The 26,292-nt window shown below is 49.0% G+C and overlaps 1 protein-coding gene across 1 annotated transcript in view; it reads left to right on the forward strand.

Annotated features, from left to right (window-relative positions):
- COL22A1 (collagen type XXII alpha 1 chain) overlaps positions 1 to 26,292 on the forward strand; it is a gene marked incomplete at its 5' end in the record, with an annotated part of 239,043 nt that overhangs the window by 97,497 nt on the left and 115,254 nt on the right. Inside the window, 6 exons of the mRNA XM_082674806.1 lie at positions 4,612 to 4,665; positions 5,335 to 5,379; positions 10,302 to 10,346; positions 10,618 to 10,647; positions 10,917 to 10,970; positions 14,739 to 14,792. Of these exons, the coding sequence (XP_082530932.1) occupies positions 4,612 to 4,665; positions 5,335 to 5,379; positions 10,302 to 10,346; positions 10,618 to 10,647; positions 10,917 to 10,970; positions 14,739 to 14,792 (282 nt within the window). The remainder of the gene's footprint in view (positions 1 to 4,611; positions 4,666 to 5,334; positions 5,380 to 10,301; positions 10,347 to 10,617; positions 10,648 to 10,916; positions 10,971 to 14,738; positions 14,793 to 26,292) is intronic.

Here is a 26,292-nt window from a genome sequence, read left to right on the forward strand (position 1 = left end):
CTCCCTTGCCGACTTTTCTCCGTGACCCTGGGGAGAGCTGGTTCCTTCTCTGCACCTCTGTTTCCCCATCTGTCAAACAAGAAGCCTGGGCTGCATGATCTCTTAGGCTCCTTTCCAGTTCTTATATCTGATGAGTACTTAAAACAGCTTATTTTCTTGTGAACCTCTCAGATTTCTTAAATCAGCAAGAAGGAAGTTTCCATTTCCCCTTGAGACAGGCGCATCCCGCTGCCTGGCTTGGCCAGACGTGGGGCTGGGCCAGAGAGAGCCAGTGGCCACGCATCGCTAGGCCACCTCCGTCAGCCGCATGGCAGGGCCTTCTCTGGGAGGTGGGGGCCGGGAGTTAGCCCTTGCTTCAGGCGTCTTCCAGAAGGTGCCTTGCAGGCGCAGCGAGGCGTGGAGGCTCTGTAGGCACAAGCACCTCCTAGTGATTGAGGGGCAGTGAGGCCCGAATGGGTTGTCCAGGGGCTTTTGGGCTTGGGGCAGTTGGCAAATGGTACAGTGTATCTAGTTAGTCACAAAGAGAGGAGTCCACTCCCTAGGGGCCAGAAGTTGGACACGGCGGCCCCGGCTCTTCTATCTGGAAACCGTGCTTCCTACACAACTTCGGGTGGGTGAGTGTGGCAGTCGAGCTCCTGAGGCCCCAGGGAGGACGTTCCAGGGGTCCTGCCCGCCCTGGTTTGGGACTAGGGAAGCCCAGGCCTTGGGGGCTGGAGTGAAACGGTCAGAGCACCAGCTTTGGAATCAACAGGACCAGTCTTACCCTGGCCCTGCCTCTGTCAGCTCTGGGACCTCACACCAGCTTCTAGTCTCTCTGACCTGTGTCCTTATCTAACATTTAGAGGTAACACCATCTGTCTCAGGAAGTGACCCTGAGGATCTGATGAAATTAGTTGTGAGAGCAGCTACAGGACTTGGCACCCGGTAGGCACCCCCTGAACATTTAACAAAAGGGAGTGGGAGTTTTGAAGGGACTGTGGCCATGGTGCATCCCGCCCACACCAGCCCCCAACTCTGTCTTACGATGAGTCGTCAGTAAGACCATAGCCTTCAATCCACGTAGCTCTGGAAGGGCTGGCAGTGTTGCCCACCAGGTGTACGGGGATGAGTATTTGTTGACTTTCTGCTGTGTGCTGGGTGCATGTGGTTAAATCTTTATGGAGCAAGTGCCCAGTGGAAGAAGCACACCACACACACCCTCCCGCATTAAATGTGCAGAGGGACACGGAGATTTCAGGGTCCTCAAGACTAGGCAGCCTAGATGGCAGGGGCTGTGGGCGGGTTTTGTGCTTTAAGCGGGTTGCGTGTGCCCTCTGCTGTCGGAGACCTAGAACAGCAAGTGGACCTGGCCTGGGGGAGCGCCCCCCGCCCCGCCCCCTGCCTTCACCGCAAGCCCCCAGGATTCAGACAGTGAATACCAGATCTCCCCCTCTTGAGCTGTGTGAGCCAGGATGGCACACTTAATCTCTGAGACTCAGTTTCCTTTACTGAAAGCAGGGACAGTGTGTCATAGGATTGATGTGGATTTTAAAGGAGATAGTGTGTGTTCAGCTCCTGGTACCCAGAAGATGCTGCAGACACGGATTGAGTCTGCTTTGATTTGCAGATTCCAGGCTTCTGGTGGGCTGTGCTCGCGCTAGTTTGAACGCTGACCCCATGCTTCCCTGTGACTTCGTCCCACCTCCTATCCCAGCGGGGCTCGGAGGGTGTGGCAGTTAAAGACCCGCTCGGAATGCCGTCGTCTTCCGTCTTCCGGCTCCGTCGCCTCTTTGTCCCTCGGCTCATCTCTGTCCCTCGTCCGTCCTCTCCTGCTCATTCCCTCCCTCTCTCATCTCCTGCTCCTGGAGGCAAACACCTATCAGCACCCCAGTCGCATCCCTCCTGCCCCACTCTCTGTGTGCTGACCAGGGAGAGACCGCCGATGCCACGTCCAGCCGAGTCCGAGCCCTGCACCCTGCAGCTGTCCTGAGTGGCAGCCGGGAGAAGTCTCGCCTCCGGGCTCCACTGACCTTGATGAGTAAGTGCAAGGCTGTTAAGAAATAGGGTCTTGGGCTGCGAGGTAGGATTTGTGAAACAGTGCCTGGTCAACACTCCTTCCTTTGCTGAGCCCTGTGGAAGTGCCCCGGGGGACGTTCAGTAGGCTGGCCTGCCACGAGGAGAGCTCTGGAATGGAAGTCCGGAGTCCTGGCTCCATCGCTAAGTTTCTGTGTGACCTTGGACAAGCTCTACCTCCTAAGGTTGTCAGTTTCCTCCCCTGTAAAATGAGGGGGTTGGCGTTCTTGCCAGATCAGCTGCTCTGGGAATCAATGGAAGAGATGCTTGGGGTCCTCTAGGGGCCTCTGCTCAGACCCCACGGGGTGGTAGACATAGAAGATTGAGGGTCAGGGGAATCCAGGTTCTGGTGCCAATGCAGTCACACCTCGCTGGGGTAAGTGGCTTACATCAGGGCCTCCATTTCCTCATCAGAGTCACCCTCAAACCTGCCAACCCCATAGCGTTCGGAGGAAAAGAAGATGCAGTAGCACACGTGGAATCACTTGGCAGAGAGAGAAACTGCAGGCGGCTCTCTCCTCTGTTCACCCCGAACTTCACGTGATGGAAAGACTTTAAAAGAGTTAATATATGAGTGCTTGAAAGTAGAAACGCGTACATCATTGTTCCAGGATTTTAAAATCATTTCTGAAAGATCGGAAATATATATGGTTAAGTTTACATAGATGCAAAGTGGAGGGAAACTACAGTGCAGCCTGCAGAGCGGGGAGAGGTGCTGGAACAATCCTAAGGCTAAGTCAGTGGATTTGGGGAGTCAAGGGATCCGGGGACAGCTGTCAGTGATTAACTGAGGCCCCGCACTTAGAGCAGCAGAGTTGGGCATCTCCTCCCCTGACCTCGGCTTGAACTGTCCAGTGGGAAGCATCAGTTTTTGACCCCAGATTGAGAGAAAGAAGCCCCCCCCCTTACCCTGCAGTCAGCAGAGGTGGGCTGGGTATACAGTCAGCATCCGCAGGCAGGCACCCAGGACCAGCAGAGCAAAGATGAGCAGAAAACCAGGAATCTTCAGTTATTCAAAACAGCGTCCTGAAAGACACGCCAACATTAAAACAACAAAGAAGGGGGGCTTCCTTGGTGGCGCAGTGGTTGAGAGTCCGCCTGCCGATGCAGGGGACACGGGTTCACGCCCCGGTCCGGAAGGATCCCACATGCCGCGGAGCGGCTGGGCCCGTGAGCCATGGCTGCTGAGCCTGCGCGTCCGGAGCCTGTGCTCCGCAACGGAAGAGGCCACAGCAGTGAGAGGCCTGCGTACTGCAAAAAAAAAAAAACAAAAAAAAGAAAACAACAAAGAAGGAAAGAAAGAACTTAAGAAATAAAGTTATAGGGAAGTAGAAGGAGAGCTCAGAATTCTTCCCTTGTGCAGTGCTGCATCATTCAGTCATGTCAACTGGGGCCACACTGCATCTCCAGGCTGGGCTCCAGGGACACAATAATGAAAAGAGTGAACCCAGCCCGTGTCCTCCTGGGGGACGGGAGAGAAGGGTGGTCACGTGGAGAATAAATGCGAATTGGATTAAGAGCTGTGAGGGAGACACATACGAGACCATGCTGGGGAAGAACGGGACGTGGAATCCGGACTAAAAGGCCAAAGGGGTGACGTTTACATGAGCCCCGAGGGCACGGAGGAGCAGCAGAGAGCGGCAAGCATGGCCCTTGGAAACGAGAGAAGCTGCTGTAATGGAGGCACTGCAAGAAGGAACCTGGGCCGCTGGAGGCTGTGCCACAGGCTGTTGGTACCAGCATGAACCCACCTTTCGGAGGGGTCTCTCTCCATCAGCCGAGCTCTTAGGGCCCAGCTGGGAGAAGGACACTGGACCCGGCGAGTCAACCATGACGGGAACACACCAGCATCACGGGCATGGCTTGGAGGAGAGCATTGGTATTTATTCACTGGCTGTCATAAGCAGGTGTTTTAATAAGTCACCTCATTCCTTGGTCATCCGTATCTTTCAAAGAAGGGATAATTTTCATCCCCAGGAAACACAGGCCACAGAAACATCTCAGAGAGGTGAAGTAACTTGCCCAAGATTCCAGAGCTAACGAGTTCACACCTGTGGGAACATGAGCTGCTGGGTGGAGTTGTGTGGATGGTAGCCCACTGTGCTCCAGCAAATCAACTCTTAGGTCTGTACCAGGCACTGCGAACAGTGGACGTTTATACATGCTTCCTGGACGGATGAATGATGTGTTAAATGTGTCCACAGTTTTATGAGCTGCGCTACAAGCCCGTGCATTTATTTTTTTTTTGACCCCCATGTAGACCCATGAGATAAGGAGTCTGTGTGGTTCAAAGAGGCTGTGTGGTCTTCACTTGGTCACAGATTTAGATGAGAAGCAGAGATGGGAATGTGGTTTCCCTGACCTTTAACGTATGCTCCTTGACCCCCAATACACATAAACTCTCGGCTGCTGTGTGTGTGTGTTTGGCTCTCCTGGTGCCTCGTGGAGAACAGAGCATGCTCGGGAGCTAAGGGCCTTTGCTTGCCTTTCCTCTTTTATGACATTGACCCCGGGGATGTCCCTCTGTTGTTCATTTCTTCTCTTTCCTTCTTTTGCCAGGGGGAGAGAGGCCTGGATGGATTCCCCGGGAAGCACGGGGACACTGGAGAGCAGGTAGGCAGGCATTGGCTCCGGGGGCCGGACAGGACTGGGGCTTGTGCAGAGCTTGTAGGGCCTGGGGGCTGTGGCCTTTGTCCCACTCGGCTGGGGGTTCCAGGAGGGTTAGCGACCAGCCCCCAGCTTACGGCCACACGTGGACTCCTCCACGCCAGAGTGGAGGGATTCCAGAGAACACACCACGTTAAATCCATTCTCACCTCAGCAGTACGGCACGTGATCATTAACGTAAAGGCCATGGGCGACGCGCACGTGTTCAAAGTGCTGTATTCAGTGCAGTCCTGTCCCCGAGAGTAAAAGATTACTAACAGCCCTAATGCTCATCAATAGATACAGGAGAATAATATAAAATTAATGTGGAAATTAATAGAGCTTCTAATGTCCTGATATGATATTCTCTGAGCTGCGCTGTTAAGTGGAAAATAAAGGCGAGTGTAGGATGGCGTGGGAAGATGCATCTATGAGTCCAAAGGGGACCACATGGAGGTGGCATTGGGTTAGTTGAGGAAGAACTTTCTAGCAATAAGTGCAGTCTGGGAAGCCTTGTCAAAGTGGCCTGGTGCCTTCTGGGGAAAAGGCCAGGTACAGATTTGGAGGTGCAGTGGCCTCAGCCTCTTCCTTCTCCACTGCTGCCCCTGACGGCCTCCCTTTCCTTCTTTCCTCCAGGGAAGACCCGGCCCTCCTGGCGTGCCAGGGCCCCAGGGAGAAAAGGTAAGCCAGGCCCTGGGGTGACAGGTGGCTCTTGACCAGCAGGTGTGTGAGCTGAACGAATCAGGGCCTGGGGTGTGTGTGCTGGAGGGCCCAGGCTGGAGTTCTGGGAACAGAGTGCAGACGAAGGTGGTGAGTCAGGCATTAGAACTCAGCCTACAAGAAATGTCTGGTTATTGTACTGAAACATTTTTTTCTACTTTTAGGAATAAAAATCTATTTAAAAAACAAACAACAATCCCTATTATATAACATCCGGACATATTAAGACATTGTGCTGCCCTTAAATGGCTTTTTGGACTAACGCAGATATGAACAAATGCAAAAGAAAACCGCACAGACGCCTTTTCCTCTTTCTCCTTTTCTCTTTCTCTCTCCTCTGCAACGTTTAGTTGTTGTTTTTTTTTAACCAGAATTATACTCCTGAAAATGTGCTAGATATTTCATAAATAAAATAAGGTTTTATCTCACCCTGCTGGTCATCTATTTTAGAGCATTTTCCCAACAAGGCTTAACTCACTGAATTTGCTGCTTAGGATTTCTTTATCTCAACAGAAAGAACTGCATGTAAGATTTCTTTGTAAACTGTGAAGTGCGGTGAAACCGTATGAAGACAATAACCTTCCCAGGCATTCAGGGTCACAGAGGGAAACTAAGAAGGTGTGCTGTGTTCTGGATTATAGTGGGAGGAGTGATGAAATAGAGCCCTGCATTTGAGTGCAAGAGAAAGATTTTCTTCCAGATCTTAGGCCCTTAGGAGATACATCAGACTTTGGGTCTGAGAGCAGCTAGGAGAGAGGTTGGGGGGGAGCAGGAGAAATCCAGCTAGACCACGGAGGGTGAGACCAGGGCTGCCGCGCTTCTCAGCATCACACTGCAGGGTTCAGGTGAAGGTCGCTGCCCTATCCAGACGAGTTCTCGCTCGGCACGTGCTGAAAACAAAGGGAAAGAGAAAGGCTGCTCTGACTCTTTACCGAAGCAGACAGGGTAGAGTTATAAATAAATAAAAAGATACACAAGCCAAAAAAGCCTCTGTTTAGGAAAGGTGGCTGGAGAGTATTGATCTCATTCAAACTTGCGCACTTGGGCTTCAATTCTAGCTGAGTTAATTATTCTCTCTCGAGGTATTTTTAGAGTTGAGATTTACATTGTTATGTTATCCTAGTGTCAGGGTTTTAATGTATTCTTGCAGTTCCTTGACAGGGGATGCTAAAGCCTAAAATAAATAGTTTATTTCAAGTCCTGAAGAGGGAATGTGTCTTAAAGTTTGGATCTAGGTGACAACTCTTTCCCAATACTGTGTGTGTGTGTGTGTCTGTGTGTGTTATAAATTCCAGCCTTCCACTTGATTTATAGAGGTGTTTGGCCCCTCCTGATTGGTAAGCAGCTGAGTTGTACATTGCTTATTATGATGAATGCAGCAGAAATGGGAAGACGCGGTCAAGGGTCACGGTATGACGTGGGGCATTCATTTGGAAGAGTCGAGAAACCAGTGGTTCTCAGGTGATAGAATGTGTCCCAGCTCATTCTGAGAGAACATCGCTGGGACAAATCTTAGCTGCTTTACAATTTGAGAAAGTCACTGGAACCATAGAGCTGACCTTTTAACCCCCCTAACTTTACAGATGAGAAAACAGAGGCCCAGAGAAGTAGGGTATCTTGTTTAAGACGCCCCAGTGGCTACAGACCAAGGTGTATAGATCTGCCTGCCCATACGGTGACGCACCACAGACCTCAATATCGGGGGCTGCTCTACCTATTCTGTATTAAGAGTTTTAATGGATTGACTCCATGGTTATATTAGTTATCTTCTGCTGCATAACACATCATCCTGAACCTGAGAAGTGTGGTCTCGCCCAGTTTCTGAGGGCCAGGAATCTAGGAGCGGCACGGCTGGGCTCCCGTGGCTCAGGGTCTCCCAGGAGGCCGAGCTGTCGCCAGGGTGTAGTTATGTCATCTGAAGAATCCACTTCCAAGCTCACTCACAGTGTGGTTGGAAGCCTCAGTTCCTTGGTGGCCATTGGCCTCATTACACGGTCCTCTCCCTAGGGCTGCTCACAGAAGTGGAAATCACTTCCCTAGAGTGCGTTGTAAGCTCTCTGAGACTGGGGTTTGGCAGGCGGAATCCACAGTCATGTTTTATAACCTCATCCTGCAGCAGTACCTATGACTTCTGCTGTGTGTTACTGGCCACATAGATGAGCAGTGGTACAGCGTGGTCCTGCACAGAATGTGAATCCCAGGAGGCAGGGGCCATCTTGGAGGCTGACTCCCCCAAGGGATAAAATAGATCTTTGAAAAACATGACACCCACGTAGTGGAAAGAAAGTGATTCAAGGACAGACTAGCTTTTTCAGTGTCCTCATCTCTAAGGTAGGGTAGTATCTGAGAGGAAAAAATTTACTTCATGTCAAGTCCTTGGAACAAGGCCAGGCGTTTAAAAAGGATCCAATATCTATTAGCTATACATACACAATTCTTATGGATGGACTATAGGATCTTAGTTTTCCTTAATAATGGTTTAATACATTTGATCTCATAGTCTGTAACGTTACCTGTGCAAGTGAGAAAGCGTGCGTTGATTAATTGATTTCATAACTATCATTGAAATTCACTTTTGTGGTGTAATGATGATGAGAAATGCAACAATGAGGACAATAAAAATCAATGTAAGGATGAGGCGGGGTGTGAATAGAAGAGGAGGTACAGTTATGGACCTCAAGAGTCATTATTCAGCCACATAATGCGCTCTCTCTCATTTATATATAATAATTTATGTACATATTTTATATGTATCAATATTTATATATATTATATATTTGTACATTTAAGACAGCCACACAACAGTATTACAGTATAGCTCAGAATGTCTTCTAACAATCATATTAGCAAAGTATTAATAAGGTTTGGGGGAGTGTAGGGAAAAAAGACTTCTGCTTGGGAGAGTTGAAGAAGGCTCGTGGGGGAATGGAGAAGACACACCCGAGCTGGGTGCTGACTGCGTGCAACTGGGCTTGCATCCAGGTCATGGAAGTGCGTGGAGAGGATATAGGGTGATAAAGAGTGCCGTGTGTGAGCATGTGTGTGCACCTGTGTGTATGTGGGTGGTGGTGTCATGGAAAGGAAAAGCGAGAATGGAAACACGTGTCTGAGGCAGGACCCGGTTATTGCATGTGAGAAACAGAAAGGCAGGTACAGCAAGGAAAATCGACACTCATTAACTCGTACTTGCCACGCACCTTTGCTGTGTGGCTGAAAACTGCTCTAAAAATAGTCCGTTTTAAAAAGACATTCTTAATTGAGATTTTAGAAAAACACCTGATGCTATGTGAAGAGATGTGAGTTTTTCCAAGTCTAAGAAAGCAGTGGGACCATCAGAATTGTGACCGCACCAGTCAGAGGAAACAGGTCCTGTCCATAAGATAGAACTCAAATGCAATGAAGGGCGACAGACGTGCCCTGAGTCCTTCATTCTTACTCCTCGGCCTTAGGGTTTAATAGATGCTTTCCTATTTATCCGGCAACTCATTTACTCTTTGCCAACTTATTAAACAGTAGTTTTTCAAGGCTTCCTGTGCCCCCTGAGCGAGCCTCTAGGGAAAATGCAGTCATATCTCCAAGCTATATGTGGGAACATTGGCTACAAGCAGTGTCCTCGTTTTAGCTATAGGGCACTAGGGTAATAACAGTGAAGATTTTTCTGTCGACAGATGTGCCCAATGTAGAACCAAGATGTAGCCCACGCTCTGGAAAACCTGACGTAGCCACAGCCGTCAGAGCCTGGCGGTAAGGCAGAAGGAGGCAGAAAACAAAACTTCTGTCCATCATGATCTGGTGAACATGGACAGGCCTCATCACAGCGTCTGTGGTAGTTATCACTTGCTGAGTATTTACTGAGCGCCGACCATGTGCTGAACCCGTGACCGGGCACAGGGGACGCACCCTAGGGTGTAATCACGCTCCTGATGTGCGTAGTGCAGACCTGCTACGAGCAGGTGCTCGCTGGATAGTGGAGCAAGGGATGCTCTTGAGCAGGAAAGTGGTGGGAAGAGCGCCAGCCAGATCTAGGCACTGGGTACACAAGTGAGAGCAAGGCTCCTACAACCTTGATGCAGAGATATGGATGAGACAGAACACTTGAGATTGTTAAGTCAGTCAGCCCACGTGATGGCGTGTGTGCTGGAGCACAGAGAAGGAGGTGGTCCCGAGGACTTGCATGGAAGCAGGGGCCTTGGGGGTGTGGGAGCCCGCAGGAGCAGGTGTCACAAAGTGTCTCCAGGCCCGTCCGTGTTCTGCAGACGGCATTTTTTCATTCTCTTTATGGCCGAGTGATGTTCCATTGTATATATGTGCCGCATCTTCCTTATCCATTCATCTGTCGATGGACATTAGGATGCTTCCATGTCTTGGCTGTTATAAATAGTGCTGCTATAAACATTGGGGTGCATGTATCTTTTTGGATTAGAGTTTGGTCTGGATATATGCCCAGGAGTGGGATTGCTGGAGATTATCATATTAAGTGAAGTAAGTCAGAGAGAGAAAGACAGATATCATATGATACCACATATTTGTGGAATCTAAAAAAAAAAATGATACAAATGAACTTATTTACAAAACAGAAATTGACTCACGGATACAGGAAACAAACTTATGGTTACCAAAGGGGAAAGGGGGGAGAGATAAATTAGGAGTTTGGGCTTAACAGATACACACTACTATCTATAAAATAGGTAAACAACAGGGCCTACTGTATAGTACAGGCAACTATACTCAATATCTTGTAATAACCTATAATGGAAAAGAATCTGAAAAAGAAAGTATATATATATATACGTACACACACGTGTGTGTGTGTATGTATGCGTATGTATGTGCACAAAGGGAACAAAGTACCCTCTGTTGGAACGTTTGTCATTTCTCCGCAGGGTGCCATGGGGCCTGCAGGACCTCCTGGGGTACCAGGCTCGGTGGTAAGTGATGCAGTCACCAGTGGTTGGAATCACGGACTCAGATGCTGATAGGATTGTGTAGTTGGGAGAGTTGTTGCCTCTGAGAATGAGGCGGGACTGTTCTGATGACACGAGCTGGATACAAGGCTTTGCCTCTGAAAATGGGGTAAAGTCAGAGGCGAGTCAGAAATTGCTGCCTCCCGGCATGCCGTGCGCCACGTGCCACGCAGTGGAGTGTGGGGGCTATTAAGGAAGGGCCACCGGCTTTGCTGACGTCTGGTTTGTCCCTCAGGTGCAGAGAGAGGGCCTGAAGGGCGAGCAGGTAAGAGGGACGTGGGTCCTCCCATCGTGGGGCTTTAGGTGGTGGCAGAAATAGGAAGGCCACCGGCGTGGGGTGACACTGCTTGCTGAGCTCAGGTGCAGCCCTTCAGAGACAGGTCAAGTTGACTCTGCCAAGAATGCAGATTCCCACCCTGGGTCCCCTTTGGGAACTTGGGAAGAAAACTCCGAGTCAGCACAGGGTCATGGGTGGTGGCCCGGGGCATAAGGACGGGGAGTCATGACTAATTCTAGTTTGACTTGTGTTACCAGGGAGCCCCGGGACCACGAGGTCACCAGGGCCCTCCTGGGCCACCAGGCGCTCCGGTAAGTCATCCCTCCCCAGCCCGGGGTCCACACCTCTAGGTCTGGAAAATCATAGCCATTCTCACTTCCGAGCTCTGCGTTATTTCAGAAGCTCCTCCCGTCGCCCTGAGCGATAGGGGTTGTTGTCAGCATCTAGCCCAGGAGGAAACTGGGCCTTGAAGACTGAAATCACTGGGCATGGATCATGCAGTGAGCAAGTGTGGAGCTGGACTTGAAGCCCAGGCAGCCCGCCTTCAGGGCTCCCAGTCCCAAACATGCCAGGATTGGGGTTTCTGGTGTTCAGTCTGCGGTTTCAGTTTCCCTTCAGATAAAATGGAATAAAAACATTGGACACTTCAGTGCCAGTTGAATCATCTCCAGTGCACATTTGCTTTTCACATGTTTCTGATTAATACTGACTTTGCAGTGGTTTGGAACACTTCAGCCTTTGGTTTCTCCCTCTGTTAAGAATTTAATGATATGTAAATAACCATTTGGGAAGAGGCCATTCAAAGGGACTCTGTGATCATTTTTGATGTGAGTTCAGATACTAAGGATAATTAATAAGATACAGTAAATTCCACAGGTCAGTGATTGGACCTTTGCTCCTCCTGGTAACATGCTGTTGCTTCTTTCAAGGGACTGTTTTACTGAAGGAAATAAAACAGCTCTTATCTTGAAATGTCCATAAATAGGTTTATAATTGGATTTATGATAAGGCCCATTCCTCATTAGGATAAATGTATATGTTTTTGCTGGGACAAAACTAGAAGAAACTTAGAAGATGTTTTTAATTCCAGTATAATTAGAACAATTTCACATCGAAAAGTTCAGGTCAGAAAAGCTCCCTTCTGTCTCTGTAACCTTAGATACCTTGCTTAACCTTTCCAAGGCTTGGTTTCCAGAGCTCTCCACCGTTGTTGTAACTGTTGAGAGATTTAAAGTAGATAATGCAGGTAATGCAGTGTGCTGTCGATATTTAGCTCTCCGTGCATATATGCACATATATTTCAGAGCATAACTGGCAAGTACTGACCATCTGTCCTGTAGTATACTTTACATGCAGACATTTGCATATTAAGTTTGCGAGGGTGAAGTTGTTATTTTTCTGCTTTTACCGATGAAGACATTGGTACAGAGATACTGAGTAGCTTGCACAAAGTTATACAGCTAAGAAGGAAAACTGAGCTTTGAACCCAGATCTGTCTGACAGACTAGTCCATGCTCTTTTCATACCTGAGTGCACAGTGCAGCAGTATCTCCTCTGAGATGCACAAAGGAGAGAATTACTTAAACTTAGTGGCTCCCACTAAGGGATAAGAAGCTAAGAGTGCTCAGCCCTGCTTAACTCATGAGGCAGCCAGCCTTCTTGATCTCTCACTCTGGGATCTGGGATGTAATAATGGGCAGTCCTTCCGCCTCAGGTAAACTTTGTTATGGTAAATGAGGGAGGGAGAGAAGGAAGAAACCTCAAGCACTTGTGGTCACATACTTTATTTTATATCAATCGAAATATTAAGGCTGGAGATATAGGGATGAAAGCACGTGGACTGATCCATGTGAAAGGAGTGTGAAAAAGAAATAATTGTGAGTAAACACTTGCAATCTCTAGATGATTAATGAGAATTCTCTGCATGTGTCATTCCTGTGACCCATTGTATAGGACAAGGAGAGGGTCCTGAACCCTCAGTACTTGCAAACACCAGAATACCTCAACCCTGCAGCCCAGTGGAGCTGTCCAGGGTCCTGAAGAGGTCCTCTGGGCTAGATACTCTTGATAGAATGGGATTGAGTACAATGCACGGTGTTGGTGATGAAATTCCCTTGCAAGGAGTTCAGAAACCCAACAGCCTACCTAAAGACCTTGTGAAAAGTGGGGGGCAGTGATGAGAGACCAGGAGTGTGAGGTTCTTAAGGCCACAGCCAATATCCCTCCTGTCTCTAAATCCACAAGTTTATCACATGGTGGGAACTTAATACATGCTTACGAAGGAGGGACCCCCATGACAGATATTCAAGAGGGACATCAGAGTGGGACCTGATTGCAGTCTGAGCTCATAAGGAGCAGTGTGGCCATGGAAGGCACTTGGGGTTAGGAGCCAGAGCATCTGGTTTCATGTCCCAGTTCATCCACCAAGTAGCGTTGGGTTTTTGAACTCTACCCCTCTTATCCTCTTCTGCTTTCCTAAGTTGGAAATCATTGTCAGCGACATCATTTCCTACATAAATGTGCTGTGAGGGTTAAATGAGTTGACGTAGGAAGCACTGTTCTGTGAAGCCTTATTAAGCCCAGTACTGATCTCAATTGTTATTTCTGTCTTTTTTGAATCCCCAGCAGCACCTAGCCCAGGGCCTTCCTCAGAGCAGTTGTTCCCTAAATATTGTTTGGATTGAATCAGATCGAGAATCTGGCTTCAGTGACTTCTGTTGAGAATGGAAAATTTTGAGTTTGTGCTTAGCAATCCCAGAAAGAGGAACACGTATCCCATTCTCTAAATATAAACAGCGTGCGGCATTCTCCATCCTTGTTGAGGAGGCTTGCATCTTTGGTTCTTGCCCCAGGATGAAACAGGTCCTGGTAGTTTTAGCAGCGTTTGGTTGAGTGCAATAAAGAAGGGCCAGCTGGGCAGACCAGTTGTGAGACGTTTCTTGTTGCTTAATGAAAACTCACTTCTGCAGGGTCTTCCTTCCCTTGATGTGTGCCCTGAGCTCACTGCAGTAATCCTTGTGAGGAAGGGAGATTTAAACCTTTAATTACTACAGTTTGTACATTCATGTACTCATTTTTATGGTGTTATTAAGGGAAAAGACCTTAGACCTAAATACAATTCCATCACTTAATAGTTATGCAAAATGTGGCAGTAGTAGCTGTTTGCATGATAATCATACTATTGAAGATGAGGAAATTGAAGCACAGAGAGGGAATTTCTGGCCCAAATTCACCCGTAAAGTTGGTGATAAGAGTCTCCGTTAGAGCTGAAGTTTTCATTTTCCCATTCCCGTTTCATGCCGTATTCTAGGTGACCTCAGTAATACATTTGGATATAAAGCAGGTGCTGTCAGGCGGTGCTTTGTCAGGGCTTTGGTACCCATTCTTCACGTGGTCCTCACAACCACTCGGGAGGAAAGTTTATTGTCCTCACGCTGGAGATGAGCGAACTGAGGTCCACAGATGCCCAGTGACTTGTCTGAGGTCGGGCAGCAGGTACCTAGCGAGGTGTAACGGGCAGGATTTTACTTAGGTCAGCATGACCTCTTTCCGCACCAGTTGGCTTTTTGTTTTTTGTTTGTTTTGCTTTGTGGAAATTGATCTTTCTCAGATGATTTTATTTATTTATCCAGACTGTCATTTTGCATATCGCAGTTGATGGAGAGTCAGATAACCCAAGCCAGTTCTTGGCGAGCCAGCAAGATACAGGGGCAAAGGCACCAGGCTTAGAGCTAAAGACACTTGGATTCCAGGCACCTCTTTTGTGTGCACTTTTTACAAAGCAGTGATGCGAGGCCTGTGGTCCTTACTGTACTCATCTTTAAAGTGTGAATGATGGTGCCTACACCTTGCTTGTTAATCACACTTGATTACATCAGATAGGTGCACATATTTTAAGTGTTGTAGATTTGAGGGAGTAGGATATTTTTTCCCTTCCAACCTCCCAGTTTCCCCACTGGAATGGGATGGTATTCTCCTATCCAATGAGAGTGACAGGGCCAAGTATATCCTGTGGTCTTTACTCAGTATTTACCGTGGTCTGTCTCTCTTGTTTTTTCCCCTTTCTCCTCCTTCTAAAGGGTCTGATGGGTCCAGGAGGCAAGGATGGACCTCCTGGTTTGCAAGGTCTCCGAGTAAGTAAACTGTCTTTCCTTTCTGGTGCCCCAACTCAGCCACACTGCCCCCACCCCCCATTTTAGCTGCTCAGACAGAGGAGATGACCCCAGTCTTGGGAGCATGGGATGAATATTGGAAGCAGATTGAAGGGTTAGATTGAGTTCATCAACAATGGTTGAGGATGGGCTGTGTGTTCAGCCTTGAGCTGGGTCCTGGGTCATCTCATGCAGATGAGTCTGTGGTCTGCCATGAGTCATGTATATAGAAACTCACATCCCTGTGTGATCAGAGCCCCAGTAGAGGATGCCCAGTACTGAGAGAACACAGGGAAGGGGCAACTGACCCAAGCTGGGGGCCAGCCAGGGCTTCCTGAAAGTGGTAATGTTTGAGCTAAGTCTTAAGGAAAGAATAAGAAAATATAGCAGTGAAAGAATAGAGGTCTGCCAGTAGGCTGTTAGCCACTCCGATCTAAACATCGTCATTATTTTTGAATACCATGTCATAATGTCTTATGGTATTTCATTTCATTCAGCCCTTGTCTTTTTATCCAAACGGTGCACACCTTATGGGTTTGAATCCACCAGTAGGCACAGCTCCTGACACTGTGTTTTAAGGTAGGGGGCGTGGCATCTCTCTCCTCAGCGCCCTCACGGCAAACTGGGACTGACCTCGACTCTGTCCTCAGGTCCCAGCACGTGCCTGGCGCAGAGTCAGGGCTCAGCTCACGTTTCCTGACCTCGAGCCCTTAAGCTTGTAACATATTTTTTTAGTTTGTTTTATTCACATATAGTTGATTTACAACGTTAATTTTTGCTCTACAACAAAATGATTCAGTTATCCATATATATACATTCTTTTTCATTTTCTTGTCCATATGGTTTATCACAGAATACTGAATGTAATTCCCTGTGCTCTACAGTAGGACCTTGTTGTTATCCACTCTATATATACTAGTTTGCATGTGCTCACCCCAAACCCCCACTTCATCCCCTCCCCGCCCTCCTGCCCCTTGGCAACCACAAGTCTGTTCTCTATGTCTGTGGGTCTGTTTTGTAGATAAGTTCATTTGTGTCATATTTTATTTTTTTTTAATAAATTTATTTTATTTATTTATTTATTTTTGGCTGCGTTGGGTCTTCGTTGCTGCACGCGGGCTTTCTCTAGTCGCAGCGAGCGGGGGCTACTCTTTGTTGCGGTGCGCGGGCTTCTCATTGCAGTGGCTCCTCCTTGCAGAGCACGGGCTCTAGGTGTGTGGGCTTCAGTAGTTGTGGCTCGCGGGCTCTAGAGCGCAGGCTCAGCAGTTGTGGTGCACGGACTTAGTTGCTCCGCGGCATGTGGGATATTCCCGGACCAGGGCTCGAACTCGTGTCCCCTGCATTGGCAGGCGGATTCTTAACCACTGCGCCACCAGGGAAGCCCCTTGTGTCATATTTTAGATTCCACATATAAGTGCTATCCTATGATATTTGTACTTCTCTTTCTGACTCACTTCACTTAGTATGATAATCTCTAGGTCCATCCAGGTTGCTGCAAATGGCATTATTTCATTCTTTTTTTATGGCTGTGTAATAATTCCATTGTATGTAAACACCGTGTCTTCTTTACCTGTTTGTCTGTCGGTGGACATTTAGGCTGTTTCCGTGTCTTGGCTATTGTGAATAGTGAAGCTTGTAGCATCTTTTACTGGTTCACTTAAGAAAACAGCTCCAGGACACATGCATCCAGAGACCGTGAGGCAGCCCCTGGTGGTTGTGAGCTCATTGCCCTTGGAGGTTTTAGTTCAGAGTCCGGGTGACCTGACAGGTGGGTGGAAATGAGGGTGCTGGCATCTGGCAGAGGCTGCCGCAGTCCCGTGTATGGCTTCACATATGAGCTGGAGATTCCATAGCTCAGTGAAGTGGATGGTGTCACAGATTTGCTGGGATTCACTCTGTCCAAGGTGGTTGGGCCCACTGATCACACTGTACATCTTCAGTTCTGAAGTGGGCTGACCTGTTTCTGTGACTCAGCACAGACTCCAACCTGTCCTTACCCACCAGTGAACTTCCTCTTTTGGTTTCCAAGCACCTCTGCATCCTGTAACCATCTTGAAATCTCAGGATTCTAAGAGGAGCTTATTGTGAAGGCTAGCTCTGGAGCATGGTAGGGTGTCATGAAGGCAGGGCGGGTGGGAGAAGTCACTTATCCTACTAGAAAACCTTGGATATGTCACCTCCCACTCAACATCACCAGCCCTGGCCTCAGTTTCACTGTCAGTCAGATGGGTCAAAGCTGGGTTGCCTTTGCCTCTGTATGGAGTGAGGATCCTGGACTTTGCAGCAAGATGCACCTGGGTTTGAAGCTCATCTCTACTTCTCAGCAGGTGTGTGACCCTTTAAGACACCCAACCTCTCTGAGCCTCTTTACTTTGTTATGGTGGGAAGGCAACCCAGCCGGCTGAGTTGTTGTGAGAAAAAGTGCCCAGCACAGGGCCCTTGGTGGGCAGCAGGACGTGGCAGCTGTCACGGCACTCATTCTCCTGACACACTCATGCACAGTCTTAGGAGAAAACAGCAGTCCTGTGCCTTATGTGACTGACGTTTAGATGACCCTTATCTCATCTTGCCTTGAAGTGCTCCAAGTGTTACTTTTCCTAATACAGTGTTAGGCGGTGAGTGGAACTCTTGATGCAAGGATGACTGCAAAGGTTTTTTGTTTTTCTTTAATCTATATCTTTATTTAATTGGCTCTTATTAAGGGGAGAGGGGACAAATCTTGCCTGGAGCTTGCTTGTCTAGACCCACGCTTCCTTGGCCATGACTTCTTGGCACCCCAAAAAGTGTTCGTATGTTGCCCAGGGATGGTTGTTGTCCTTCCCAGAAACACCTCTAACCCCTAAGAGTAATAATACCAGCTACCCATGCAGCGGGGGCAGGGGCCTTGGGGATTGGACGTGTGCCCCAAGAGTGAAGATTTGAGGAGTAAAAGAGGGGGACCCAGAGAAGCAGTCAGGGTAGGACTGGGGTAGGGGTGCACATATTGAGTCGCTGAGCTCCATCTAAGTACCAGGCCTCCTGACAGGGCTGGGGAAGGGCTGCCGTCCCTCTGTCCATGGGCGGACAGCGGGCTCAGCCACCAGCGCCTCTCAGGGACGCACACACAGGACCGTGTGTCTCTAGGGCCTTCTTCCTTCCTCCCTTCTTCCCTTCCGTGCATCAGTCAGCCAGCAAAGCCCATGAGTGCCCTGACGAAGCACAGGTGCTGCGCTAAATGCTCTGGGATCCCTGAAGAGATTGTGGTCTCCGCCACCGGGAGCTCACAGCCCGTGGGACTTGAGACACATGAACAGTGAAGCCAGATGCCTCCGTGGGGACCAGTAAAGACTGTAAGTGTAGAGAGGACAGAGGGAGCTCGGCGGAGAGAGGCCATGGGGCTGGGAACAGGGAGCGTGGTATTTGAGGCAGCCTCGCAGGAGTGAGCGGATTTCAGCAGGAACAGATGGGGACACTGAAGAGAGTAATTCAGACACAGGGAGCCCCCCCCCCCACCCGAGAGGACGCTTGCTCACGTCCATCTGCTTTTATCCGGCTCCCCGGTCTCCAGCTCGGAAGCGGAAGCGCGTGTGTAAGTGGAAGGGCCACACACACGGCTTTTACTTCAGCCTCTGCCAGCGTCCTACGAGGACCCTGGCCTCATTTCTCTTCTTTTTCTGTTTCTCTTGTCCTTTCCCATCTCTGCCATTTTTCTTCTACTAGCCTTTCTCCCATCCCTGCATCTTCTTTGCTCCCTTTTCCTTCCTTCCACAAATTCATTGGTTCAGCAAATATTTCTTCATCATTTACTGGGTGATGGGCATTGTTCTAGGCAAGTGGGGTCCTTCAGCGAGAAGAATAAAGATCCCTGCCTTCAAGATGCTTGCATTCTGGTGGCAAGGAAAAGAATCGTGCTGATTAGCATTTAAATAAACAATTCTGGAAGAGCCACAGAGAAAGTCCTGTTCTGGCGGGTTCTCAGGAGGTGAGGGAGTTGGCTGTACGGGTAGCTGAGGGGAGAGCAGAGCAGGCAGAGGAAACAGCTAGAGCTAAGGCCCTGGGGCAAGCGGCTGCTTGTGTGTCAGCACAGAGGCCTGTGTGGCCAGAGCGAGCAAGGGCCCAGCATGGAGGAGGCGAAGTCCTAAAACTGGGAGCAGGTTCGTGTCGGGCCTCGTGGGCCATTGTGAGGGTCTTGGCTTTTACTGTGAGCGACGTGGGGCTGTTGAGTGTGTTCAAAACTGTTTTATTATGAAAAAAATTAAACATATACAAAAATAGAAAAGTGAAGTAACCCCCTTATCCCCCAAGCCCATTGCAGCGCTTGCCGAGTCACTGGCCAGTGGGTTTCACACCCTCACCCACTAGCACCCACTGCTGGGTGAGTTTGAAGCAATTTCAAACAGCATCACATTGCGTCTCTAAATATTTCAGCACGTACGTAAAAGAAACAAAACCTTAATACCGTCATCCCACCTAAATCTATGAAAGAGCTTCTTCGTGTATTCACTTTGGGTTCACCATTTCCTGGACTGTCTCATACATTTCTGGTTGCAGTTTGTTCATACAGGATTTGGGGTGCAGACGTGGCGTGGCCCAGGTTACATTCTAAACGCATCCATCTGGCCACCGTGTTGAGAACAGACTGCAGCAGGAGGAGAGCGATTAGGGAGGGGATGATGGCAGTGACCCAAAGAGAAAGGGAAGAGGGCGTGGCCCAGACGGGGGTGGGGGTGGGCGTGGCTGGGAGGAGCGCCCGTCCTGGGCCAGGTGGTCTGCCAGGCAGGGGGGACGCTGAAGCAGGGGCGGAGCCCTTGGCCTGAGAGACCCAGTGTCTAGCAGAGGAGGGTGAGCCGTGAGTCACAAGGCGGGGTGGTGAGGGTGTTAACAGAGGGTGTGCTGGGGCGCACAGGAGGGCTCCTCTCGCGTCCTGCCTCCTCCAGCGAATGGGGTACGATGGCCAAGCGTGTCCCTGGGGACCCCGTCCCTCCAGTGTCATTGGTGATCTCCTGACTTGAGCTGCTCCATCCCGGGGGTGTTGCTCCTCAGTGGCTTTACCTGTGGACAGACGACAGAGACAAACGGTGATGTTGGCGTGGGCTGGGGGGGCAGCTTCCTGTTCAGTCAGCCTGTGGGCTGAGTCAGGAAAGCCTGAGACAGGATGATGACTGATTCAAAACAGTATCCCTCTCCTTCCCACACTGTGACCTGCCGTTCCCTGCTTCAATTGAAACGTCACTCTGAGAGCTGCTACTGTCAGCGCTCAGGCTGTGACAAGAGAAGAGACGAGAAGTGACAAGCCACAGGCACCTGGGAATTGAGATACTGAGACTAAAACACGGGGCGGGGAAAGGGATCCGGGCCCTTTATTTTAGAGATTAGCAACCGGCAGACAGTGTAATCTGTGGCGAGGTGAATGCATTCATTTTGGACAAAGCTGGTATTTTTCCACAATGACATAGTGAAAGGGGAGGGGCAGGAGCCAGGCACCCTCTTCCCCACCCCCATCCCCACCCCCTTCCCCACCCCCATCCCCACGCCCACCCCCACCCCCATCCCCACCCCCTTCCCCACCCCCATCTTGCAGAGCCCATAGCCCTGGGAGATGGTTGCTGCCCCCTGAGGCGGGTGTTAGGCACTCATTGCCCCACTGCTTCCTGCCTTAGGTGGAGGTAGAGAAGGTACTCAAGCCTTTCTGAGGTTCAGATTTCCTCCTGCTTGTCTGAGCAGGGCGTTGGGGCCCGAGACTGCTGTCTCGGCTGGAGCGGGCACTGCTACAAGTGCATCTGAACCCTGAATGATCCAAAGCAGAACCAGCCTGGCTCCAGGCTCCTGAGGCGCTTGGACACTCAAAAGCTTGCGCGAGGTTGATTTTTCAAAAAAAAAAAAAACAAAGAACTCTTGTGCCCTAATCATCCACCCCAAAATAGACATCCTGTCACTCTCACACCAGCCTATTTTAATTTTCTGTAGAGAACTTGTATTTTTCTTGTTTGAGAATTTGTTTCCTTTTGTTATCTCCACTAAAAGGTAAGTCTGTAGGAACTTGCTTTTCGTATTTGCAGCACTTAGAGGAGTGCCTCACATTTATAAAAACGTATGCTTTTATACCTGCGTTCAAATAAACATGAAAATCTATAGAAGCATATAAAACATGCATAAGTGTGTAATGTCATTCATGAGCGTCAGGTACAGTTAGTGTGCAAGAGGGAATGGATCACACCTGAGTGCTGCTTTCTCGGGCTGACACACTTGGGTGGTGTGGGGAGAACAGGACCCAGCGCTGGACATCTGGCCACCTGGGTTCTGACCTTCGACAGAGAATGTCCAACTTGTTTTTTTAACGTTTTCACCACCTTTACCCATTTCATCCACCTCCTACCCCTGTCTCCTCTGTCAACCACCAATCTGTTCGCTCTACCTACGAGTTCAGGTTTTTTTAGATCCCATATCATAAATGAGATTATACGGTACCGTGTCTTTCTCTGTCTGACGTATTGCACTTAGCATGACGCCCTCGAGGCTCATCCTTGTTGCATATGGCACAGTGTCCTTCTTCTTATGGCTGTCTGCTGTTCTCTTGTATGTGTACCACTATTTTTTATCCATTGTTGCATCCCGGGGCACTTAGGGGCCTTCCATGGCTTGGCTGTTGTAAATAATGCTGCAGTGAACATGGGGGCGCATGTGTCTTTTCAGGGTAGTGTTTTCATTTTCCTTGGGTAAATACCCAGCATTGGGGTTGCTGGATCATGTGGTAGTTCCTTTTTTTTTTTTTTTTTTTTTGACCAACCTCCATACTGTTCTCCATGTGGCTGCACTAATTTACATTCCCCCCAACAGTGCACAGGGCTTCCCTCTTCTCCACACCCTCTCCAGCACTTGTTGTTCCTTGTCTTTTGGTAATAGCCACTCTAACGTGTGTGAGGTTACGTCTAATTGTGGTTTTGGTTTGCATCTCCCTGATGGTTAGTGATGTTGAGCCCCCCTTCATGTGCCTGTTGATCATCTGGACGCATCTAGAGTGCTCAGTTTTGAAGAAAAACACTTGGTTTCTTTAGTACCTTTACTGTTACTTGGCCTTCATCTTGCTCTGTGGTCCTAGTCACACCTAAAATAGCCTAGATATCTTCTTTCCTCTCTGGACAAAAAGGAGGGGGAAAAAAGTTTTGCTTAAGAGAGTTCCATGTTGTCAGACATTTAAACAATGTAAAATTTGGAATGTTGAAGCTAGAGAATCATCATGGTGGAAGGAATCTCTGAGATCAACAGTGAGAAATTTAATGTCCAGAAATATTAAATGACCTAACTGCTCAAGGTTGCTCAGGGCTTTGTCACTGCCCCTCCCGCAAGCTGGGGACAGCCTCTTTGGTTCCTCTGATCATTCTCTTAATATCTTCTGTCTTCTCTTCTCTCTTATCAAGAGGTGAGAACCGAAGAAGGGACACTATGAGATATGGTGCTCCCCTTCTTCCTAGAGATGCAGTGATCACCACATGTCTCTTGCTGGGCCCGACTGTCAGTTGCTTTAAAAACATATGTTAAGGGCTTCCCTGTGGCGCAGTGGTTGAGAGTCCGCCTGCCGATGCAGGGAACGCGGGTTCGCGCCCCGGTCCGGGAAGATCCCACATGCCGCGGAGCGGCTGGGCCCGTGAGCCATGGCTGCTGAGCCTGTGCGTCCGGAGCCTGTGCTCCGCAACGGGAGAGACCACAACAGTGAGAGGCCCGCATACCGCAAAAAAAACAAAAAAAAACAAAAAAAAACATGTTAAAAACAGAACCTCTACACGTATAGAACTAATATAAGGTAGGAAGGAAATAATATTGGTTGAATTGTCATTGCATAGCAGGCACTTAGGTTTTTTCTTTTGTTTTTTTTTTTTGCACATGTTTCTCACTTAATTCTCACAAGGATCCTATGAAGTCTGGCAGTTTTAATCCCATTCTGCAAATGAGGAAACCAAGACTTGAAGGTATAAATCAGATTATCCAGCGTCACACAGATTATAAATGGTGAGGCAGGGATTAACTCAGGTTGTCCTGGCTCCAAACCTTTCCTGTTTTTGCTTTAGAATGGTGTGTGTGTGTCCACTTACACACCAGAATTCTAAACTGGACACTAGCAGTCCTTTCGGCGGAAGCCTTGGAGAGACCTAGGACCCCTTATAACTACCAGTGCGTGTTCTGAAGGATGCCCTGAGCTCCTGTCACTTTAATCTCTAGCTTCTGCCCTTGGAGCCGAGGGTCTTCCGTGGCTGCAGCGATCAGGCCATCAGCCCTGATTTCTAGTAGATGTGAGAGAGAGAAACACTAGTGGTCTTTTGTAAGTGGCAGCCTGGGTTGAATGTGTTTTACTTTTCCATTTGTAAAGCCTTTTTTCCTGCCTTTCTCTGCTCTGCCAGATGGTAATGGCATCATTTGGCTCGCAGGCCACTGTTGGATGCCTTTCGTGGCGTGGAGCCAGGTTTATTTCAGGACCCTCTAGGTTTTCTCTGAGCACCTGGTTTCAGCTCTAACCGGTAGAAAATAATCACGTTTGGCATTTGGAGGCATGGAGAACAGGGACTGAGCAAAAAGACCATACGGCTCATATTAGAACCACTTGCACAAGCAATCCTTTCATTGGGTAATGGCCCCTCGCATGGCTGTGTTAACGCGTCCTGGCTGGGAAGGAATTGCTCTTTTGAATTTATAGGCTTCCCTCTTCTCCACAGATAGACAGGCAGCCTCAGAAATACTGGTCTCGCTCAGCATCCTGGCATCCAGAAGGGCTTGAAATATCCGCCCTTGTGATAAATTACAAACATTTATCCAGACGTTGTGTTGGCTAGCAGTTTAAAAGAGCAGAAAAGGAAAAAGACAAGGAACCGGCTTATTGTTAACAAACAGTTCTGTATTGCTGCAGACCTTGGCGCTGGCCAGCACATCTCAAATCCCCACACCCAAGTATGGGTGCAAAATGCAGAGGGTACATAGCTGCTGCTACATCCACCAGTAGCTTTACCATCACCACCAGTAACATTATCACCATCACCATCACCACCATTACCATCAGCACCACTTCCATCACTAGTACCATCACCATCAGCACCATCGTCAACTCCACCGTCACCACCACCAGCAGCACCATAATCACCACCATCAACACATCAACACCTCCACCATCACTATCACCTCCACCGCCACCATTACCTCTACCACCACCACCAGCAGCACCACCACCACTACGTGTTTCTTAATGTCAGATCCTGTGCTAAGCACTTTGTGGACATTATCTTATTTAATCTCCGTGGCACTGCTGGGAGGTGGTGGTTTTGAAACCAACTCTGCTTGACATGTGGTCTCTCACCCACGCCGGGGACTCAGAAGAGCAGAATTCTGCTGTTACCATTTCTTCTCCATCAGAGCCTCCGTCATCTTCCTTCTCATTCTCATAACTATCTATTACATTTGCGTGACGCTTTGTTATGCTTTTTAAATCACTTCCTCAAATATTGAATTATTTCTTCTGCTACTGTCTTTTCAGATAATTACAATGATTATAATTTTCCACATGAGGAAACTAAGATTCAGCAAGTTTTAAATGGCTTGCCCGTCCTCATCTACCTCAGATTTAGAACTCTTTTTCTTATAATATTGTAGAGGAAAGGGGTTGGGAAAAGAACATAGAGACTCCCTTTGATCACAATGAGTGACCGAGTCCTTGCAACTACTTACTTAAAGCTTTATGCCCCATCCCTGGCGATTCTAGCTCACGAGCTCTTGGGTGACACCAGGGAATGAGTCTCAACTATGTTTTTGCCCTACTTTGCCATTATTTCTCATCATTGCTGGGACTTCATGGAGGAGGTGGCACTGGACTGGGCTAAGACTTTGACAAGTTGAGATGGAGTATGCGTCCTACAGACAGGTGGCTTGGTGGGCCAAGTTCCAGAGGCCAGGAGTCCTTGGGGTCTTTGGGGCCAGGCTAAGCAGCCCACGTGAGCTGTTGCTTAGGGTTGGGAACATGGCCGCTGGATGCGAGACTGAAAAGGCATGTCAGAATCACGTGGTCTGTCAATTTCCAAATAAAACTCAGATGTTATGTCTTTTAGATAAGGAGGCGGCAAGTAACTTGGACAGAGCTTCTTTCCTCCTTATGGAAGAATAACCTGCCGGCACAGCTTGGCTCAGGGGCAGGGCACGTGACCGGGGTCAGCTCTCGTGGCTGTGGCTGCAGGAGGTGAGGGAGGAGAGCTTTGAGAGGCACCGGGGCAGCTCCGGACACTGTGGGTAGAGGAGATGTGAGCGCAGGTGCTGGAGCTGGACAGAGCCGTTACCGTGATATTTCTCTGGGTGATGCCCCTTTATGGATGGTCCACGAACCGTATGCCTTTCTTGGGGGAGAGGCTGCCTTGTGACACTGCCGCGATCACGAATCTCTGATGCTTTTCTCTTCCTCTGGCCTCTTGCCATCATCTTGGTTTTTTCCTTCTTGCTGAAAATCTAACACTCGGGATGTCTGCTCCTCTGGACGCACTGCTTTGCATTTCTGTATCTCCTACCACACCTCTCCGACCTGCCCATAATTCTCCTTTTTCAGGCCCATTTTACTGACTTCCCTGGCATTGGAGAACCTCCTGACTCCATGCCCTCTGCACATTTCCTTATCGTCTCAGGTGTTCGTCTTCTGAGCATTAGTGTGTCATTACATACAGTCCCCAAGCTCCAGCAGAGCGAAGAGCTGCTGAGAACTCATACATCCCTCAAACAGTGGCGGGTCCTCTGCAAGAGGGAAACTGCAGCTGCGTCCCCTAGCAGATGTGGCCGCTTTAGTTAGTGATTCTGCTCAGTCACAGCCCAGACCTTCTCATCCCTTCGTCTTCCTTCTGGTCCTTGCTTACCAACCGCTAAATGTTCTAGCCCTTCATTGCGTTCAGCCTCTCCTCCAAACGTCTCTGGCCTGGGTTCTGAATTCTGATGACTACTCACCAGGCCGTTTTGCTGACCTCGAAGGGAAGTGGTTTATCCATCTTGGAAATAACGCTGTGGCATAACTTGGAAGCGGGTGGAGGGGGTGTCCGTCTAGATAGAAAATTGAAGAGGTCTTTTTTCCATTCGCTGAGGAAGGGGAGCTGGCCATTCTCAGCTCTCTCATGGTCAGCTCCCGATGATTTCAGTAATCAGAGCAGGACGGATGCCCAGACGGACTCCTCCTGGGCTCGGCTCCCTTCTGAAGGTGTCTGTGACTGCATTTTGAATTTTACCTGACAAGCGTCGAGGAACTCATCCTGACCTAGACCTGATCGCACCTTCCAGGCTGATGTGCTCCAGCTCAAGGGGTGCAGGTCCAGGGGCCTCTAAATCAGACCCCCTCACTCTCTCTGCAAGTCTGCCAACGGCTTTCCTTCCTAACAGCCCTTCTCTCTACCCTCTCATGGCTGTTCCCACTGCCACTGTCCTGGCTCAGGACCACATCAGTCCCGAAGGGACGAGTTACATATCCAGCCCGCGAATGTTCATTGAGTCT

This window comes from Grampus griseus (genome assembly GCF_964374135.1).
Source record: "Grampus griseus genome assembly, chromosome: 17".
Taxonomy (NCBI): domain Eukaryota; kingdom Metazoa; phylum Chordata; class Mammalia; order Artiodactyla; family Delphinidae; genus Grampus; species Grampus griseus.